At 38.8% G+C, this 22693-nt stretch overlaps 1 protein-coding gene across 2 annotated transcripts in view; it reads left to right on the top strand.

Moving 5' to 3' along the window:
• TMTC2 (transmembrane O-mannosyltransferase targeting cadherins 2) overlaps window positions 1-22693 on the top strand; it is a 395147-nt gene that overhangs the window by 145889 nt on the left and 226565 nt on the right. For both annotated transcript variants that reach the window (XM_045872892.3, XM_064590832.1), the window contains exon 2: window positions 6471-7041. In XM_045872892.3, the coding sequence (XP_045728848.1) occupies window positions 6471-7041 (571 nt within the window). The remainder of the gene's footprint in view (window positions 1-6470; window positions 7042-22693) is intronic.

Raw genomic sequence — 22693 nt, 5'->3', positions numbered from 1 at the left:
AAGGTCAGGGAACAGAACCAGGGGAGAAACATCCACCTTTGGGAGAAAAATGTGAAGGAGATGCTAGCCAAGGAAAGTTAGAAAGAGGTAGCCCAAAAGGTAGGAGGAAACTCAGAAGACTAATGTGTTAAAGACCAAAGGTAAGTTCATAAATGTTTATTATCTTGAGAATGTCATTAAAGCTTAAAGGAATTTTAAGTGAGATTCTCTGACCATGATCCACAGATTTTGAAGTCTATAAACATAATGAAGAGCACTATGTTTGCGTTGATGACTAGCATCACTCGTTTGGTGTTGAAGGTAATAATACTAATAATGATAGCAGTTGACATATTACATATATTATGTCCAATATATGTATTCTATTACATATAACAATTTACTTTTTGCTTACTAACTCATTTACTTCCCACAATGATCCCGTAAGGCAGGTACAGTTATTACCCTTATTTTACAGATAAGAAAACAGGTACCTTGCACTCTAGTGTCATCGGCTCTAGAGTCAATTTTCTTTTCTTTTTTTTTTTTTCAAAGATTTTATTTATTTATTTGAGACAGAGAGAATGAGAGACAGAGAGCATGAGGGGGAGGAGGGTCAGAGGGAGAAGCAGACTCCCTGCCGAGCAGGGAGCCCGATGTGGGACTCGATCCTGGGACTCCAGGATCATGACCTGAGCCGAAGGCAGTCGCTTAACCAACTGAGCCACCCAGGCGCCCCTAGAGTCAATTTTCTTACCTTCTGCAGTTCACTGTCCTTCCAGGACATAGCCAGGCATCCTTGGGTAGCACTGAAGCAGGGCAAGTCAGCAAAAGCCATTCTTTTTTGTCACTCTTTTGTACAACAAACTTCAACCCATCATTTGAATTTTTTTTTTCTTTTTTTAATTAAAAGTTTGGCATTTACTTACCTTTTAGTAGAACCATTGAAAGCACTTTGGAAGAACGTGCCATTTGGTCTTTGAAGAATGGAAGCATTGTTTCTGCTCTGACGGACTAATGGTCATCATTTATGGTATTTGTGACTGAAAAGGTCAATGGACAGAAAGAACAGCGGTGAGAGAAACACACACAAGGACAGTTAGGATGGCGGTGTCACCCCATTCATCAGCTTTACAATAGTGTTGGCCTTTGTCAACATTTCCTAAAGGAAAAATCATAAGGCAGCAAAAACAAAGAGCCACAAATGAACAAAACTGGAACAGGTTAAGACCTCCTTGAGGACTTGAGGGACTGGACCTTTTTGCTTCAAAAGACGGTCTCTCAGTCGTGTATTCTCTGGAGGATTCTGCCGGCAATTGTTTCTTTTTCACATCTGCTGCTCCGATGTTCTTCACCTTTCCTGGAGTGGAAAATTTCCTAATTCCTTAGTGTCTTTCTGAATTTTCAACACCAATTCACAGCAGTAACCTAAGAAATTATATCAGCCTGAAATTTTGTTTTGAGTTAAGGTTTTTCATTAGCTGAGAAGTCGCAGAAGAGGTTTTACTCTTTCCATTTCGGACTCTTGTAAGAAAATGCAAATGGGCGAACATCTATTATGCTTAGTGTTGAGCAGCTACCTTTACTTCTCATTTTGCTGGCAGATTATTTAGATTCTATTAAGGCCCTTCGGGTTCGTATTTTTCTGAATATGATGTGAGGGATGCGTCATGCATCCCTTATCACTGACTTGCATGTGTGACATGACTTATATACTAAAGCCCATGCAATGTAGTCTTATTTCATGTTCTTCTGTCATAATATTCATTGGTTAAATAAAAACCTGCCTAAGCAGATAACACCCATCAGAGAATTTTATCATACTAAAGTCTCCCTTAGTAGGATATGTTTTGCACAGGGCTAAGGTGTTACTTTGATCTCCCACTTCTTTGTTCCAATAAAACTGCCCTCTACATTTTTTTCCACAGTGTAAGTCTAGGCCTATGTCTCATCAAAGTTTTCTCTCATGGTGTAATTATGAGATTTGTTAATTCTTTGTTTTGATGCCCTTGTTTTGTGAAAGTTGGATGTATAGTATATCTTGTTGGCTGCTGCAGATTACTAGATTTATTGCTCTAAATCTAAGAAATTCTGGCAACTTTGCGCAGCTTTTTAAAAGCAGGCATGTTTGCGGAGAAAAGTCTTTGCGGAGTTGGTTATGGAGCTGAACTAAGAGCACGTAGAAATCCTGGTTTGGGGAACATGGTTCTTTATCCTATCTGGATCTGCCAGTGAAAGGGTGAAGTATGGTCCTGAACAAAATGTGCTTTCCAGCCTTCCTCAGTTCGTTAGCAAAGCCGCCTCCCAGAATGCTTTGCTACCGAGCTTTCTACTGCCCTGACTTTGATAGTCTGTGTGTTTCTGCGTTGATATTAGAGAAATTCACGTCAATATCTGAGTTAATGTTTAGTAGAGGCCAGTTGGCTTTTCATTGTGAATTACTTGAAATCTGCTCTCTCTGACAACACTGTTTGGCAGTTTGGCAGTTTTTCATATTTCTTTAAATTTTAATTATAACCCATCAAGGCTTAAGCAGTTACTTCTGGGTTAGACTCTTGATGAATGTCAAAGCAGGGTGCTTTAATTTAATGGATCCAGAGTAACATCTGTTTCTAATATCTTAAAAGCCAATTTATATGGAAATTCATTTAATACACAGTCGATACACGGAGACTTGTAAAAATAAAAATAAATATGGAAAATCAAACCACTGTGATATAGTAGGTCTTCTGTTAACAAAGGATTTCACTGATGACTAGATTCAGCTGCTTCTACCTAACACCCAGAATATCACAGTTTAAACAAGATAGCGATTTATTTCTCATGTTCACAAAATGGGGAGGTAGTTAGCTTAGGGCTGGTGTGGTTACCATAATAAGGACCCAATTTTCTTCAGTCTTATTGCTGTGCTCTGTGGGCATGACTTCTAGTCCTAAGGATTCCTTATGGGCCAAGATGGCTGCTGGAACTCTAGCTATTACATCTATGCTTCAGCAAGAATGAGGGAGAGTGGTGGAAGGAGGGAAGAATGCTAAGCTATTTTTTTTTTTTTTTAAGGACACTTTCTGGAAGTAGTACGTAGCACTGGCCAAAAATTAGTCACAGGACTGTATTTAGCAGCAAGGGAAAATAGGAAATTAAACTTTTTTTTCCCAGATGACCATGTTCCCAGCTAAAAAGTGAAGAGCTATGAGTATGGGAAAGGGGAGATCAGAAATGAAGAACAACTACTATCTCTGCCACGTTGAGTACTTTATAAGACATGATTTTAATAAACCTTCAGCCTTTTTATTGAGCATCTAGAAAAGTCAACTTGTTTTCATGAACAGATAATTTATGTAGAAGGACTAGCATGGTGTTTGGCTCAAAAAAGATAATCATCAACTACTGTTGATACATTTTAATTCTAACCCCTAATGCATCTAATTTCAGAGACTGTGCATCACGCTGACTTTAATAAGGGAGTTTTTGAGCACTGTACCCCCGTCGTTATAGAATAATAACACCAGCAGCTCACAGAGGCCAGATGTCATTTGCACTAGGTCTCCAGGACACTCACGTATTGGCAAGACCGTTCTTTGCTTTTGTACATAGAAGATAAGTGAACAATTACAAGTGTTTATTAACTGCTTTCATGGTAAAGCTGTTATTGTCACAGGGGAGCCTGGGTGGCTCAATCGGTTAAGTGTCTGCCCTCGAGCCCCAAGTAGGGCTCCCTGCTCAGCGGGGCGTCTGCTTCTCCCTCTGCCCCTCTTCCCACTCGTGTTCTTTCTCTCTAAGTAAATAAAATCTTTGAAAAAAAACAACAACAACTATTATCTTCACAGAAACTGAAGCTCAGAGAGGTTAACTGGGAAGCAATTTAGAGAAGCAGGTGAAAACCAGCATTACCCCATCATTTTATTCCAGCTAGAATGCTGTTACTTCCACTGGCTGTGTCACCTTGGATGGGTGTCTTAATCTATTTGAATCTGTTGCATTTTCTTGATTTTGAGGACACTCAGGTAAATTACAGAGCTGTGATTCAGGCATGTTTCCCCTCAATCCAGGGCTTTTTGCCAACCTGGGTTTTGGTCATATTCATGTGGAAATTCCTTTGATCACCCTGTCTCACAGTGAAAGGCAGAACGGGTGGAGGGGCTAGACATAAAAGACATCAGGTGGCTTTCTGTCATATATTCTTCAGCAAACACATGCCCACACCCCTCAAAAAGCCCTGACATCAGACTAGTCAAGAGGTCTCTATATATGGAGTATCTTGACCATCTCATTTTTTTTAAGATTTTATTTATTTATTTGAGAGAGAGAATGAGATAGAGAGCATGAGAGGGGGGAGGGTCAGAGAGAGAGGCAGACTCCCTGCTGAGCAGGGAGCCCGACGTGGGACTCGATCCCGGGACTCCAGGATCATGACCTGAGCCGAAGGCAGTTGCTTAACCAACTGAGCCACCCAGGCGCCCGTCATTTCTCTGTTCTTCTAATTCATGATCCTCCACTGTGTTCTGTAAATACAGAGAGGGACTAAGGATGCAAAACAGTCCAGATGCCCCCCTATTCTCTGGAGGGTGTAATGGCCGAGAGCAAGGATCCTCCTTGCTGAATCATTTACATGCCAACATTTGTACCTTGTCCACATATACCAGTACTCTTGATTCCTTAATATTTGTCTCTACATTGACTTTTTAATTTTTAACAGCCTCATTCTGAGCAAACAGCTATGAAATCCAGCTTTGATTTGATAATTAAATTTCCTTTCAAATACACATTAAAACAAGTATGACCATTACAATTTTTACAGGGTTCGCCCGTGTGTATCTTCTCGCATACTTCCACTAGTTTGGAGATCACATTTTGGGAATCCCAACAGAGTGGAAAGAGCACGGGCCAGGGAACTCTACCCTGCTATTTCCAACTGTGTTTTTGGAACCGTTACTGGTTTTCAACCAGAATTTGCTCACTTGAGAGATGGAGATAATACCTACTTCATCAGTTACTCTACGGATTAAAGAAGATAGAGCCAAGGAGACAATTATGGTGCTTGGCAGAAAGCAAGCTCTCGGCAAATACTAGGTTATTCTTTTTTGAAGTCTGTTTGGCTATCCCAGGCCTGCAAACATGGAAGTACGAATTCTCAAAAGCAGGACACGAGATACTTGGTAGAGATGATTGTAAGTCCTGTGAGAACTCAGAGTGGGGAAGGCTGAAGTTTTCTAGAATGAAGGAGAGAGGGAAACATTTGGAGGGGGGAGAGAGCTTCTTCCTGGCCTCCCCAGCCCTCCCTTGCTACTCAAAGTGTGGCCCAAGGACGAGTAGCATCAGCATCACCTGGGAGCTTGTTAGAACTGTGGCATCTCTGGCTCCTCCCCAGACCTACTGCCTGTTAACAAGACCCCCATCCCCCATGATTTATATGTATGAGAAGCATTGCTCTGGGCACAGATATTCTATCTTAAGTTTATTTCTACTAGGGAGCTAGTCCTTGCTTTAAGCACATCTCTGCACCAGGATCCCTAGTATCCCATGGGCTGTGCCTTTTAGAAAATGCAGATTCCCAGACCTCACATCAACCAGCTGCCTGTCATCTGCATTTTAAGCCAGGATACCGCATGATTTTTAGGGCAGTTGTTTGACAACTACGGTAAGTCTTAAACCACTGATATAAGCTGCATTTATTCTTCAAGTGTATTTGCATTCAAACAAAGCTTTTGAGGAAAAGAAATACAGCCCTAATTGTAGTGTTCTGGCATTACGGGGAGGATCTGAATTCAATCTATATGTAAAGCCTTCCATAAGGCTCATTTGCATTAATCCTGCGTACCTGGGATCTCATCATACACATGACAACAGCTCCCGGGAAGGTGGTATCTTAGCAATATCACATAGAGTTGACCCTTGAACACCACAGGTTTAAATTGCATGGGTCCACTTCTACACAGATTTTTTTTTTCCAACAAATACAGTACTGTAAATGCCTTTTCTCTTATGATTTTCTTCTTCTTTTTTTTAGATTGTGAGAGAGAATGAGCGCACACATGTGTGTGTACATGAGCGGGGGTGAGGGGCAGTGGGAGAGGGAGAAGCAGACTCCCCCCCCCACCCGCTGAGTGGGGAGCCAGATGCAGGACTTGATCCCAGGACCCTGGGATTATGACCTGAGCCGAAGGCAGACGCTTAACTGACTGAACCACCCAGTTGTCCTGTTCCTTATGATTTTCTTAATAACATTTTCATTAGCTTACCTTATTTTAAGACTACAGTATATAATACATGCCACATATAAAATATGTGTTAGTCAACTGCCCGTGTTATCGGTAAGGCCTCTGGTTGGCCTCTGGTTAAGTTTTTGGGGAGTCAAAAGTTATACTTGGATTTTCAACTGCACGAGGGTCGGCGTCCCTAACCCCCATGTAGGTCAAGGGTCAACTGTATTTTCTTTTTTTTTTCTTTCCATATTTTATATTTGATTTTTTAAAAAACATTTTGTTTTTTAGCCGTGCTATCAAGACTAATCAAGACCTTCTCCCAGAAACTCCATGGACGCACATTTTCTACAATGATTTTTGGGGGACTCTTCTAACCCACAGTGGCAGCCATAAATCCTACCGGCCACTCTGCACTCTCTCTTTTCGCCTGAACCATGCCATCGGAGGGCTGAATCCCTGGAGCTATCACCTCGTCAATGTCCTGCTGCATGCGGCGGTCACTGGTGTCTTCACAAGCTTCTCCAAGATCCTCCTTGGGGACGGATACTGGACCTTCATGGCGGGCTTGATGTTCGCCTCTCACCCCATCCACACCGAGGCAGTGGCGGGAATCGTGGGCCGGGCCGACGTCGGGGCCAGTCTCTTCTTTCTCCTGTCCTTGCTCTGCTACATGAAACACTGTTCTACAAGAGGCTACTCAGCCAGGACTTGGGGCTGGTTCCTGGGGACGGGGCTGTGCGCAGGCTGCAGCATGCTGTGGAAGGAACAAGGAGTGACTGTGCTCGCCGTGTCCGCAGTTTATGACGTCTTTGTCTTTCACAGGCTGAAAATGAAACAGATCTTACCCACCATCTACAAAGTAAGTGATTGTTGGCACTCGAGCATTGGGTTACTGAGCAGTCTCCAAAAAGCAAATTTGTTCCTTTTCAAAGAGAATCTAAAATAAGTTACGTTTTGATCTTCAGTAAGTGGAAGTGTCTTTTTCGACCTTTCCCTACTAACATGTGTTTCATTCATGGATTGTTTTATTTCTTGGGTTTCTTAACTTATTTTCATGATTTCAAAGTGGGTAGAAGGGCAGTTTTGCCTGGTAAGGTTTAGGGACCTTTATTATTTATTTTTATTCATTCTTTATTTCGGCCCCAATTCTCTGTAATCCAGTAAATTGCCTGTAATGTGTATTTGTAAAAATATCAGAGCTCATAATAGAGCCAGATGCTGAACTCTACAGAGGGGAAATCCTCTGCCATTTGTTAATAGTACTTTTCCTGATCTGACTTTGGAAAACAGCCCTTCTCTGCCGTGAGCTGGGAACTCAGATTCTTCAACAGTGAATCATCTTCACCGTTTCCTTGTTGTAGTGAATAGGAATTCAAGAGTCAAAACAGAAAGATGAGTATAGGTTTTGCCCTGAGGCCAATTAAGGCCTTTGCCTCAGGGCTTAATATTTGCTCTTCTGTATTGCCTAATGGTTTCAAATGCAATGTTGTTTGAAGGTCACAGAAGCGCTTTCAGATCCCATCCGCCTAAAGAGAACCAGTTTTAGGGGGAGGCATTGGGCAGACAGAGGTATGTTGGGAAACCGCCTCCTTCTGGTTTCCCCATCCTCTCTCATTCATAATAAACTTAGCCTTGCTTTGCCTTTTAGTGTAAGGGGTGAACTTGACCAGTGTTTGCAAATCTTGGTCATGTTTTAGGCCAGCTCCTCCTTCCTTTTGAACACTTAAGTGAGGAGTGATGGTTTTGGATGCTTACCCTGATCAGGAATGCTGTCAAGTTTTCTAGTTTTGGCTACTTTTCCCCTGCCCTTAATTCTCAATTTTATTTAAAATCAAATTGGGAAGAAATTGAAGTGAAGAAAAAATTGAGGGAAATAGGAACATTTATTATTATTATTTTTAAATGACTTTTTTTTTCACTTAGTAGGCAGGGTAATTTACTGCTGTGCTTCTGTTCTGTGAGGAAGCATAACCTTTTCAGTTAGAACTCAAGTATCTAGTGCTAAATGAAGTTCTTTTGTGATTTCAGTTATATGCTGAAACTTTATTTTATTTTATTTTTTTTAAGATTTTTATTTATTTATTTATTTGACAGAGAGAGATACAGCGAAAGAGGGAACACAAGCAGGGGGAGGAGTGGGAGAGAGAGAAGCAGGCTTCCCGCCGAGCAGGGAGCCCGATGCGGGGCTCGATCCCAGGACCCGGGATCATGACCTGAGCCAAAGGCAGACGCTTAATGACTGAGCCACCCAGGCACCCCTCTGCTGAAACTTTAAAAGAAAACTATGGTTGGGTCGAGTTTGATGCCTAAAAACAACGGTCTTTTGAAAGCCAAACTCTTAATTTCAAATCAATTTTAATTATTTCTTCAGGAAGATTTAGGGAGAGAAATATTTTTTCTTTTGTTTTAAAGCCACATCAACAACAATAGCAAGCTTTTCTGTTTTACTGGAAATAGTAGAGAGAATACATATAAATAATGGTCCTTGTCATACGGAGGGAGAGAGACCTATCTGGTGATGGGAGAGAGACCTATCTGAGGATCTAGACGCTCGCATTGATAACTTGTGAAACATTATGGTTCAACATTCTACAGAATTTCCATTTTACCATCTTATGAATTAGGAAGTTATCTTGGTATATCAATTCAGGACTTGCTTTTAGGACCTTCTGAAGTCCCTTTCTAAGAAATTTTCAGTTCTCTAAGTGTATTTTCAAGGACAGAGTTGCTGATAGAGATCCTTAGTATGACTGTGTCCCATACAATATTTGGGACATACCTATAATAAGAACTTATTCTTTGTTTATCCAAATTAAAATGTAACTGAGCGTCCTGCTTAAGAAAATGAGAAATGTCACCAGCAAAGGAACTCCTAGCAGTAGAGAGTGTGAGGTTCCCCCCGGGCCATGGGAAAGGACTTAACACTTTGAAGATTCAATGTCCTGAGAAGTTTCCAAATGGAAACTTGCCTAGACTGTCTGGCAGCCACTGCTTGTGGGCAAGGGAAGTAGTTGGGGCAGCAAAACACTTCATGTGAAAGTTGCTATCTCAAGCACACACTTTCTTTCATTCTCAGGTTTTGGGCCAGTGAGCTTAATGAGAACATTTCAGTAACAGATTGTGTAGATTTTCAAGAGACTATAGAGACCATCCATGCCATTCCCCTTATTTCCAGCTTAAGGTGTAGAGAACCAGGGATGTGAAGGTCACCCAGAAAATAGAATCACTAGAACTAGAACACATATTTGTGCGTGTCTAGCGGTGATTTTACTATATTGTGAAGGTGTGAAGACGAATGAACAGATGTAACGTCAGATGACTTCCCTAGAAGAGAAGAAAAGAGTATGGAATCAAATATTAACTCACACTGGCTGAGTAACCTTGGGCTAATTCAGTGATGTTTCTTTATCTGGAAATGGAGACCTTGAATGTTGGCTCTTAGAGATGTGAAGATTATATGAAATTGTAGGGCATCCATTGTGAGCTTGGTGCCCAGTGTTTGGAAGGCACCTGATACATATTAGTTGAAGAGAAAGAAGAAATATCATTGGAAACTGTAATTCTTTATTTTAAGGAAGAGAAGGCCAAAAGATAAACTTCTGTTAGTCTTTAAACATACAGTGGTTTTGAAAGCATATGAATTAGGAATCGACCAAAGCTGAAGCATGGATATTTAAGCAAAAACTTTTCATTTAGAATTTTATGACTATGGGGCTTGTAAACACTGGCATAGATTACATATGGAAGTTATAGAAAATTCCATATTCTGTCTTTATAATATATAGATTTCTATGCCTGGGGTGAGTTAGAAGAGACTCTGAAGGAAGTGAATTCAAAAGACTTTAGAAGGTCCTTTTCAACCTTAAAAGAATAAATCATCTTAAATATCTTACCAATTAACTCCACATCTTGGTTTGCCAGATGAAATAAACTTCCCTGCCCTATTAAAACATAACTTTTATATAAACAGAAAACTCCAGTGCACAAATGTTTAACTCTATTATGCAAACCAGTGAACTAGCCAGGTACTCAAATCCCAAAATGGTGGTCCTCTTAAAGCTGGAAATTATTAGGACCAGAGGGGCAAAGCTCTTTGTTTTGATAGTTTCGTCAGTAATGTTTTTCTCATAGCAGTCACACTCAGCTTCTTTCTTCAGAGTGTTAGATCCTGGCCCCCAAACTCAAATGTGCACCAGGGCCAGGCAGAAGGGACTGGTGGAAGCAAGATTATGCCCACCTCTGGGACTCCTTTTCATCCTATTACTGAAATAAGGAAATACAGACTTGGGTTTGGGAGAGTTGGGGATTTCTCTAGAAAGACAGACCTCTGGATTTTTCAATGACATTTATTGTTACTTAATATTGGTTACTGATTTAAAAACAAACCCTGTTTGGGCCAGCCAAAATCCTTGGGATAGCTGAATTTGGCCAGAATTCTTGGCTGCCATTTTTTTACTTCTAAGATTCACACAGATGATGCATATGTCCATATTATATAAAAGGCTTTCTCATTTCTGCAAAGGAAATATGCAAGTTTTCTGTTTCTTTGAAGTATGTGAAAAATAGTAAGGACCTGGCATATCATAGATATTTTATTTAGTATTTAATAAACACATAGAGTCTTTATGTGCTAGGCACTATTCTGAATATATAAAAACATAAACACATTTAACTTATATAATAAGTGCTAATTGAGATAGCATGACTTACAAAGTAGTCTGGTTGAATATGACATGAAATAATACAATAATACAATTGTCAATAGTTAGGGGGATTTGTAAGAAAACACCAAATATAAAATCTTCAGAAACATGTATGAACAAAATGAGTGTTCATAACCATCTTAAAATGTTTGAATGTTCCTAGTTCTTAACTTCAGCATTCTATTTAAGGTGTTTCCTACATTATCTTTGGCATCTAGCACACCATCTGGCACATAGTAGGTACTCAGGAAATTATTGAATTCACACTTGTTTCAGATTTGTCTTGGAATAATATGTGCCTGAAATATTAAAGTAAAATCCTATCCTCTTCCCTTTGTACAATGAGGATTTCATTCCTGGTTAGTGGGGTCTGGAGGGTAGAACTGGAAGAAATGCATGTCAGAAAAATGTCAAAAAATAAGTTTTCTTGCCTTCTCGTCAAATGATTGTTTTAGCCTTTCTTAGATGACTTTCACTTACTTAGTTTTATGTGGTCAAAAGTAAGGAGGGGGTGAAGAACCCTTGAAGCAAATAAATGCTTGACTTTTATCTGCCCACAAAATGTTTTACAAGTCTCCCATGACCCCGGGAGGTACATGGGTAATAAAATCAGCAAAAGCAACATTTTTCTTCCTTACCAAACATCAGTCATTGCTTGCCTAGTGGCCATTTTCTGTGCTTATTTAACATCTGTTAACTGTTTTAATGTGGAAACATCTTTTTTCCCTTTATTAGCCTCATAATCACTTATTCAGTTACAGGTGGAGAAAAAAAAGTAAATCTGAAAACCAGTGTAACAATTCTAATAATAGCCCAAATTGGCTTGGGAAAATGAAGCCCTTTTTGTTTGATCTTTTTTTTTTTAAAGATTTTATTTATTTATTTGACAGAGAGAGACAGCAAGAGAGGGAATACAAGTAGGGGGAGTGGGAGAGGGAGAAGCAGGCTTCCTGCTGAGCAGGGAGCCCAATGCGGGGCTCGATCCCAGGACCCTGGGATCATGACCTGAGCTGAAGGCAGCCACTTAACCGACTGAGCCACCCAGGGGCCCCTTGTTTGATCTTTTAAGAATTTCTATAAGATGACTATCTCTGCTTTGCTATGGTTGCTTCTAAGGTGTACATTATCTAGACAACTTCCTTTTCTTAAAATTAAATTTTATAGTGCTATTTCACGTAAACAAAATGAAGAGACTATATTATGAGAGAGGAAATGGGGAGGCATTGCCACTTTTGGAAAATGAGTCTAGAAATAACTTTTTAATTTTAATGCTAAGCAGGATGTGAATGGTGGAGGTTGCCTATGGTGAAAAAGTTTATCTTGGATGTTACGTATAAGCTTGGTTCTACATCAGGATGTAGTGGTCAGACGCAAACAAATAATCCTATATTTCCAAACCATTTACAGGGTTACCTTGAGAATGGTTTCTGAGGGTGGGGGCTTATGTTCTGTTGAAGGTTTTTGGTTTGTCACCATTGGAACACTGAAGATACTAAATGTGGTGCTTTTGTACATCTAGTTTGCGTGACTCCCCCTGTATAGAAGGGCATGGAAAGGGAGGTACAGAGCCTCCAGGTATTTGCACATTGAAGCACATGTGCTTTTTTATTTGATTAGCTGCTGGGGATGGCATTGGCGGAATATGTCATCATTTATAGCTTTGTCCCTTTGCTTTCTAGACTAGGTTGTGGTTTTACTCAAGATGTGACTCTCATATTGATTGTGCTCAATGAAATATGATATATTTGCTGTTTCTGATTTTTCTTCAATCAACATCTGTGCCACTCTACTTCAAGTAGTGTTCCCACTTTCTTATGATTTTCTTTCCCTTCTCTTGCCTTACACTTGACTTTGTGAGGATCCAGATACAACAAGATACTCTGATTCTGATCACAGTATTTCCTTGCATTATTGAAACTGGAGGGCTGACTATTTGTCATGTACTTACAAATGAATTTGGAATTCATCCCAGTGAACTTGTTGTAGCATTTAATATTCATGACCTATAGTTACTTTAAAACTTTGAACAGCTGCCAGCACTGCTAACCAGATAATACAACAAATAAAAGTCGAGGTTCAAAAATATTTTACTCAAAAAGTCAGAGATTAAGAAGGTAATTTATTTCTGCAGGTTGGCCTCTCTGCTCAGCTGATTTAAGATGATTCTGTATTTTGGTTACAGTTTAGGTGCAAGCTGAATAATTGAAATTTGGAAGCTGACTACTCTTGTAAGTTCATGTAATGCTTGCATTAAGAGTGTTAATACGTGAAACAGCAGTCTATTCACAAATTACTTTTTTTTTTTTAAAGAGTCATCTTTGTGCAAGACACTGTATTAGGTGATGTGTGGATTTAAAGATGAATTGACAAAATTCTGCCCTTAAGGACATTTTAGAGTAAGCTAGGAAGTTGAGAGTAGTGCATGTAAATGCAGAACTGAAATTCAAGCTGGAAAGTAATGAGGTTATAAAGGAGGCACTGGGAGTGCTAGCGCAGTTTCAAGGAAGGGGGGTTGTGCTTTCTGCTGAGGGGATCAGGAACAGAGACATTTGAGCAAGACCCCGAAGAGTGGTTCAGATATAGACATTTATAATTGGAGAGGCCAGGGAAAGTGGAGGGTAGAGCATGAGCATTGCACAGAGGGAAACTCACGGGAAGTTACGGGGACCACTGAGCAGTAGTTTCAGCAGATACATAGAGTGCATGAATTTACAGAGAAAAATGAATGGGAAAGGCGGGTTGAGAGAGTTAGTATGTATAATGATGTAGGAACCTTTTAAGATACGTTATGGCCCCAACAATGTTGGGAGACATTGCATGGTTTTTAAACATGCTTGTGTTTTGACTGGTACATGGGAGAAGTTTGAGAACATACAGGCTAGCTCCATTTTGCCCCTTGGGAGATTTTTTTCTCTGACCTTCCCTGGGAACAGACCTGAGAGTGGGTCCCTTTGGTGATGAGACCAAATCAGATTCAGGAGGTTTATCTCATTCAGTGAGCATGTTTCCTGCCAGCATTATCTCGTTCTTTAGCATTAAAAAAAAAAAGCAGTTATTTTTCGAAGACTAGATTACTTTACTTTTTACTCTATGGTATCTAGCATATTATTATATACTCCTGATGAGAAAAACAGGGAGTCCTTTAGGGCTTTCTCCTGTGTCTATTCTTCAGCATTGCTGAACGATGTTCAAATGTTACAGTGAGTGGCCACAATTACAAAATCCCTCTTTGTTTTGCATTCCTTCTTACAGGGAGACAGAAACATTTTTCAAAATGGTTCTTTTTACAATCCAGAATAAAATACTCTATCAGCATTGCATTTCAGCCAGTTAACACAGTATACCATCAGTGAAAATGACACGAAATTGGACCATGTGATGAATAAATAATGAGTCTCATTGAAATCATCTATGCTGTTCTCATAACACTGTCTGGGATCCATATTACATCACTCGGCTCCATTTTCGATAACCTGCTGCCTCAGAGGAATCAGATTGACTGATGGGGATCTCATGATTATGTGGTTACTCATATTCAACTCAGTACTGTCAATTTCACAGAAAAACGATGTGGTCTGCACAAATTTCAAATCGTTGTCATTGCCTAGAAGTCAGATTCCTGTCTTAAATACTTGGAACAATGGGAATGCTAATTGAGTGTTGACTTTTCAAATGAAATTTAAGCTATAGAAAGACAGATTCCAGGAATGCATTAGAGATTCCTTAAAAGGCATGATTGGGATAGGAGGTGAGGCGGATAAAACTGAGTGTGAAATCAAATTCATTGATAGTTTATAAAATAGTTATGAAATGTTTTAGTACAGTAAGCTTTCGAGGCAGTATATGTTTTATTGTTTACATCCGGTTTCATACCTCCTGATCACAGTGTTCCTTTTTCCAAAAAAGAATGGTAAGAAATTAAAAGGGGAAAACAGGCATGCCAAAATGTGCAATGATGTGGTGCTGGGAAGGTCAATGTGCCCTTGCTCTCTGGGTTTGTCTTTACAACTCTGTGGCACCCAGATGGTGCCTGCATGCTCTGTTGGTCTGATTATAACACTTGCATCAAGTGAAATAGCATGAATTCAGAATTTAATACATGTTTCCTCAATAATTATGGCCTTGATTAGTGAAGCCAGTGTTTCAGTTCCAAAGGACACTTTCTTTCTTTCTCCACATGTTTATTCATTTAATTTCAGGAGATCAAGTAAAATGCAGAAATGATAATCCTTCTCTGATATGATAGGGGAATCTACAATGCCTGCACTTGGTATGTGGTTGTCATTTTGCTCATAATTAATGTAAGATTCAAAGCAAACAGCAGGGACAACATGAGAAAACTGAAGGACATTTAAAAACAAATGACTTAGTTTTTAGTAAGAGAAGAAATGGAAAATACATTTAGAATTTCCATTAAAATATTGCTAAACATAACTACATACCAAGTACATTTACTAGAGTTCTTGATTAAATGCAGTATCAGTTGTATTTAAAAATATAGTTTGCGTATATAAAAATGAAAAGAAGAAAAACTTAATATTTTAATTCTGTGAATTTTGAGTTGTTATACCTGTTAGTAGTATCAACCTAGCCCTTTTGAGGGCATTATTTTAGCTTTTAATGTGTAAGCTCTGTCCCCTCCCCTTCAAAAGGGTTTTTGTGTTTGTGTGTCTGTTGCATGTCCCATTAGAATAAACTGTATAAATACATGCTTATATACTGTAGTCAGATTACACTAAGATTATACGTGAATGATTTGAATGTATTCCCATAACTTTTATGAAATAGCAAACTCCAAATTACATAGAATTTTTATTCTTACTTGAAGTCAGGCAAAAATTTTCCAGTTTCCGTGTTCCATTGAGTGTAGTTTCTGTCTTCTTAAGATCTCATGACATCGTATCTAATAGTATAAAACAACTGCTGCTTACTCATTCATTGTCTAATAGTATAAAAACAACTGCTGCTTACTTTGAATAACCACTGGGTGTTTGGCTAATCCTCTCATGCAGGGGTGCTAAGGTTGCTGTGGAAAAACCATAGGACTGGAGCCTTTAGATTTAGATTTAAGTTACTGTGACCTTGGATAAATTACTGAACGTCTTGAACATCAGTTACATGGTCTGTAAAATAGGAATATAATATTTGCCTCGCAGGGTTGTTAGGTATGAAGATGGTAAATGTACACTTTTCCGCCCAGTTCCGTTCCTGTAGAAATATCATCATGGTCATCAGCGTTTTACTGCGTTTCCACAACATTTCAATGGTAGTGAACTTTGTATGTGTTATTTTGCAGAACTCAGTGTAGTTGTGGCTTTTCTCATGGGATGCAGGATGAAATGTCAATCAAGAAATGGAGTGTTTGCGATCCCGTTCACCACTGCTGACGATGTAAAGAATATGGAGAAACAAAATTCTTTTGCAAGGATAATTCTTCTGAACAACACAATTTGATAATTTATCTTTTGTTTAACTGATTGAAAACAAGTATGTTGAAGTCATTCCTTAATGTTTCTTCACTGTTAATATCTTCCCATCCACTCCTATTTTCATAGCCTGGTTTTTTCCCCTTCAGGCTCAGGATGGTGCTGTTGCTTATGTATCTGGAAATGGAGGGCAGCCGGGCTTTCCTGTTCTCCTCCCCAACACCCAGTTGCCTATATATTTCCTTTAGCCAGGTTTATAGTAAGGAAGATTGGTTCAGTAGCTGCAATAGCTTGCAGCATTCAAGTCTCATTCTCTGGAAGAAAAGGGACGCACGGTTATCACCTTAAGGTGAATGTTAATCTCGTTCTTCCCCAAACCTGGCAGGCAATATTGTTGCAGCTGATTCCAGAATCTGTTATAACAAACCTTTTCAGGGAAACATTGAGGCTGGTTTTTTTCTTGATGTTGTTGTTCATTTGTTTATTTCCCCACCTCTTAAGGAGGTAATAGAGAGTAAAAGTTTTGTTTTTTAGAGCAATACTGTTTTTGGCTACCAAAAATTTTAATAAAATATTTTGGATGCCAGGGTGTCTGGGTGGCTCAGTGTGTTAGGCTTCTGCCTTTGGCTCAGGTCATGATCCTGGGGTCCTGGGGATTGCATCAGGCTCCCTGCTCAGCCGGGGGAGGGGGTGGGGGGGGTCAGTTTCTCCCTCTGCCTCTCCCCCTCTCCCCATCCCTGGCTTGTGCTCTCTCTCACTCACTCTTTCTCTCTTCTAAATAAATAAAATCTTAAAAAAAGTATATTTTGGATGCCTTAATAATTCAGACCAAATTATTTTTACAGAAAACTAAATCCCCATAACTTTGGCTTGCCGAGACAAGTCTATAATAAGTAGAATTGGTTTTGATTTTAGGAAATCCAGTATTTACAAATCTGCTCTAATTGACAGATGGTACGGGGGTTGGGTGGGGGATGGCGACTGTTTAAAGATTTGAGGATTCATTTCATCCTGGGTTTCCTTTGAATAGTCCAACCTGGGATGATGATCATCCTCTCGTGGGGAGACTGTTTTAAACCAGAGATTGTAGCACAAAACTGGAAGCGACTGAATCAGAATCTTTTGGTCTACTTGCTTTTTTGTTTTTGAGGCATTGACAGGGAGCTGGTGGAGAGGTTGCAGGAGAAAAACCGCTTTTTAAATGCCCACCCTCTGATTTTGATGAAAAGCCACGTTTGGGATCCACTGATGTGTCCACTGAGAATCTGATACCCCCATACAATATTATTGAACATCATAAATTTTTATAAAAACTTAAGGTTTTGTGGCTAGAGAGAGGTATTGGAAACTATCTACATGCCACCCCCTCTCTTTTCACAAATGTGTGGCACAGGCTTGTTTGAGAACAGAGCCTCCTCCCCCAGGTCTGATGCCTTCTCACTGTATACTTGGCCTTCTTGCCTTCAGTTTGTAGAAAACTGTTACTATGGAAGTCATTTTCTGTTTGTCAGTTAAGACTACAGACTATGAAGAGACCTGTGTGCCCAATCCCTCCAGTTCATCATTAATTAGATTCTGCCCTTCTTATTGTACCCTAGGTTCTCTGTGCTCTGTTAATAATTCTAGAGTACCTTCTGAAACTGAGTTTTTTGTTTTGCTGTTTCCCTCCTCCCAGGCCCCTTTTCCGGTCCCGCCCCATCCCTGCCCCATCCCCAACTACCTTCAGTTAAGTGCTTAAGTATTTGCATGCTATCAATCTAGGTCTCTAGCTTGATTTAAGCCTGCATTCAAATGGAATATTTACTTTTGTAGCTACCAGAAACTTAACGCAAAGAGACTAAAAACACAGTGCGTTTTTCTTCCTAATTTGGTTAATTGCCTTTACTAACAGCGTGTTACTGTTTGAAGTAGGATACCCCTCAGTAGAGGGATCTTGTCTTTGATAATGTGGAGCCTGAGTCTGGTCTAGAAGTAGAGAATTAAAAAAATATATTGGGGCGGCTCTTTGTTGCTACCCTCTTCCTCTTCTCCAAGTCACCATGCACTAACTCAGGAGCAGGGGAAATTTTAGGCATCAGCAGTAGACAGATCAGCTGGGTATGTTGTTATTTACCCTGGTACTTATTCCAGGACTGTGGTGGGATTTTAAAAATGCCACCAGTAATGTCTTAAAAGACATTCAGAGTTCCTTTTGACTATACAATGTGAGTTTAGTGTCTCACTGTTGGGTGAATATTGGAATCAGTGACAACCGTAATGTCAAAAGTGAGGATAATTCCGAAATGAGCGTATTTCAGAAATAAAATGACAAGAAAAGAGAAAATGTAGAGATGCCAATTGAAAAATGGGCTGGCTGAGCGACAAAAGCGCTGAATTTAAGTTGTCAAAGCAGCAGCCTGAAGTTCCTGGTTTGGGAACAGGATAATTTGTAGTCTCTGATTCTTCTGCATTCTGCAGTATAATCTTCTCCAGGGCTGGGCTGACTTCCGTATTGTTCAAAGAGGAAAAGAAGTAACCGATTTGAATTCATTAGCTTTCATTTGCATATACACAGAGCTGGTGGTGATAATGGTAATGACCACCATTTATCGGGGCTTACAGTGTGCTAGCAAAGTGTCTTCTGTGCATTATTTTGTTCATTCTATGAGAGTAGGTATTATTAATCTCATTTACAGTTAAGGAAGTTGAAGTTTATAGAAGTAATTTTGCCCAAGGAGTCACAGAGAGAATGTAATTGGAGAAGGAATCTCATTCCAGATGTCTGACTCCAAGGTGGATGGTCTTCCCATAATACTGTTTTTATACAAGTGTAGCTAAAGTGGAAGATCCAAAGAGCATTATGAAAGAAACAACCATTCTCATACTACTTGGCCCTGGGACCAATGCCGCTTACTTACAATAGCTTTAAATACAAAATATCTTCTCTTCCATATGCAACAGTTAGTGTATGGGTGCTAAAAATACATAGATGGATAATATATTATCCCAGCCCCTAGGAAGTACATCTATACAATGATCCTATCACTCTGCATCAGGTGCTAATAGAATTCCACGGAAAGTGCCAGAGAAGCACATGTGTCTGGCAAATTAATTCAGCCTGGTTAAGGAAGAGCCTGAGAGAGTGACAGAGAAGTCATGACATTAAATAGCTCAGCTCATCCAGGATTTTAGTTTGTTTTGTTTTTAAAGATTTTTATAAGTTAAAATCATTTGATGCTTGTGCATTTCATTTAGGTTCAGAGTCAACTTACAAAATTTGCTAGATGCTTTTTAATTTTTTTTAATTTTTTGATAAATAGGTACATGTCTTCTAATAGGAGGTGCCATTCTAGATGTTGAGGACAAAGTAGTGAAAACAGGCAAAACTCTGGCTCTCTTGGAATTTACATTTGTTTTCTAACTTAGCTATCCCATTTACCCTGTGGGGTCACTCTTTGTACTCCATTTTACAAGAAGTTGAATGAACTCCCCCGAATTGATCAGCATGCCATGAGACTGGATTTCAAAGGCAATGCTAATTCTAAATCCAGATCATTTCCAGTGCAGGTCATTGTCTCGCCGTTGAGTTCCCTCAAGTAAAAAGTGGTCTAATTATTTAAGGTATTAGATGAACAGTACTGATTGTGTGTGTGTGTGCGCGCACGTGTGTTTGTGTATAGTTGGTTTAGAAACCTCCTTGAGACCAAGGACTGGATCCTTTTATTCTTTTGCATCCCCTTGTCCCAGAGATCTTGACATTGAGACCTTGGTATTTGGCGCTTGATCTTCAACATCTCATTGGGCTGCAAGGGCATATCATGTCTGCCGTGGTTTTGCACTACATTGAACAGATTTAAGAGAGACACATCGTACATATTTATGCCCTTCGAGGTTGAACTGGTATAGATTTGCTTCTGAAACTCCTATCAACTTCTGCTACTTGCTCTGAAATGCATGGTGTTTCTCAAAAGCATGCAAAAAAAGAATTATTTGGAATCAGTTCACATTGAAGTATTTGGTTTGGCTCTGAATTTCATACTGTTGCATCATTGCTAATCAACCATATTAACTTATTTATGTCCCCAGGACAGGCAGTGCATTTCTAATGGCTCTATAAGGGAAAAGATGAGTCTGTGTCATAGAGGTTGTTTTTTAATTCAGATAAAAACTCTTTTTCCTGCAAATTTCATTAAAAATATTAAACAGTTTAGATTAACTAACAGTGTGATGCCAAGGATTCCTGTGTGTCTTAGTGGGTCCTAAGCTGTGCAGGATGTCAGGTCTTGTTTGATGTGGATGAGCTTTCTTCTATTTATATAAAAAAAGGGCTACAAGTTCCCTGATTCAGTACCTAAAATGCCTGAGGCCAGATTTGATTCTGATATATTTTAATTATTCAAAAGTAATAGGGTGTATAAATTATTATGTAACATGGCAGCATTTTGAAGTAAGAAACATTTAGCATTTCCGAAGGGAAATACATGAATATTTACAATAAATGGAATAAAGACTATTAATAACCTCATGTCAGCTTAAATCAGGAGTTTTGTTTCTTTGTAACAGTTTTACTGAGATATAATTCACGTATCATAAAATTGAACCATTTAAAGTGTACAGTTTATTGTTTTTTGAGTATGTTCACCGAGTTTCTGCAATTATTACTGTATTTTTAATTACATATTTTGAAATTAAGGATAAGGGACTTTAGACCTGATAGTTACTGTTTTATTTTGTTTTGTTTTTTAAAGATGTAGGTTTTATTTTTTACTTTTCAAGTTTAAGACGATCTGTAGAAAAAAGTTGTGACCTTAAACCATGTGGGTCAGTAAACCTGGTTAAAGTCTTACTGAGACCCCTGAATATTTTCACTGTGTCTTTAATATTGTTTGAACGTCTTTTTTACTGTTTAACAAATTGGTAATGAAGTTTGGGTAATCAAGGTATCTTCTTTGGGGTTATGTTTGGGTCACACTGCTTATTTCATTTTTTTTAAAACTATGATAAATCATCGGCCCCTACATAAATGCAGTTTTCTGGAGTGAGAATCTGATGTCAGAGTGTTTGGATCCTTATTTATTTATTTATTTTTTAGAAGTATGATGAATCATGGACCCCCCTACATAAATGTAATTTTCTGGAGTAAGAATCTGATATGTTTGATTGCTTTTTTGGCTGTGTGTTTAGTACATGCAACCCTTGACTCTTGAATGAGGAACAGTGGTTTTCAGTGGAAATAGGAATCTGGATACTTCTTATTCTTTTCCATATCTTTGCCTCTCAGTGTGTTACACATGTCTGACACATGCAGAAGTAAGTAGGTTTTAAGTACATATAATTGACTTGTTTTTAGCTTTGACCAGGAGTTTTATCAAAGTGTAAAGGTGCTTGTCAAATCTAGAATAAAACCAATTTCCATTCCCTTACCTTTTTGGGGAAAAAAATGTATTTTTAGACAAACTAAACACATTTAAAAGATGGAACTGAATTTGGAGTATATATATATTTTTTTACCCCTTTAATGTAATGGCTATCCTAAAATTGTCCCAGCTTGCTTCCTAGAGGCAAATTCACTTCTGAGCAATTTTAAAAGAGCAATAACATAAACTTAATTATGGGAGAATGATTTTATAAAAATTTAATATGCCATTAAGACATTTGCTGATTTACATCAGATTTATATAGAGGTTGTTTGAACCTACACCTTTGCGTCCAGCTGGTAGCCTTTTTCTAAGTTAATTACACGAAAGCCTCTGAAAAATGTTAGACATTTGAGAGAAGTTGTGATTTCAGAGAAGAAGGGAACATGCTGTGAAAAGTACGGCCATAGGGCATAATGACATAAATCCTGAGGTTCTAGTCAGGGGGCCTGGGCTCTCACACAGTTTCTGCCACTAGCTAGTTGTGTAATTGTGGACAAGTCATTTAGCCTCTACAGTGGTCTTTTCCCTAATATGGGAGTTTTGGGGGATACTTCAAGAAGCAAATTATATCATACTATGTTTAATCATAATTTAAAAAATAATCTTATTGCTAAATTAAAAAAAAAACAACTTTTGATAGCTTTCTTTGTCTTTGAAGTAATCTGACTGGAAAGATGGATTAATTGTGCTTATACATTCCCACGAACAAAAGATTAGATCCCAAAGTACTTATAATAATGGTTTTCGAAGGCCAAGTATTCACTGCAAACTGAAGTGGGCTGTGTGTTTTATTTCAGTTTACCTATATTAATATACATCCATATCTCCCTTTTATCATGAGGGTATATATTTATCTTTTTCATGATCTTGTAAACTTAAAAACAGTTAACTCTTGATTTTCTGAAATGGATTCTCTCAGAAGTAAAGCATACTTTTTAAATTTTTTATTCTAGTCTGCATCATTTCCTTATGTCATTTTACAT

Source organism: Mirounga angustirostris, unplaced genomic scaffold (assembly GCF_029215605.1).
Source record: "Mirounga angustirostris isolate CCGP_5_RB_7025 unplaced genomic scaffold, mMirAng1.0.hap1 SCAF_5, whole genome shotgun sequence".
Taxonomy (NCBI): domain Eukaryota; kingdom Metazoa; phylum Chordata; class Mammalia; order Carnivora; family Phocidae; genus Mirounga; species Mirounga angustirostris.
This window is presented reverse-complemented; position numbering and strand designations above follow the sequence as displayed.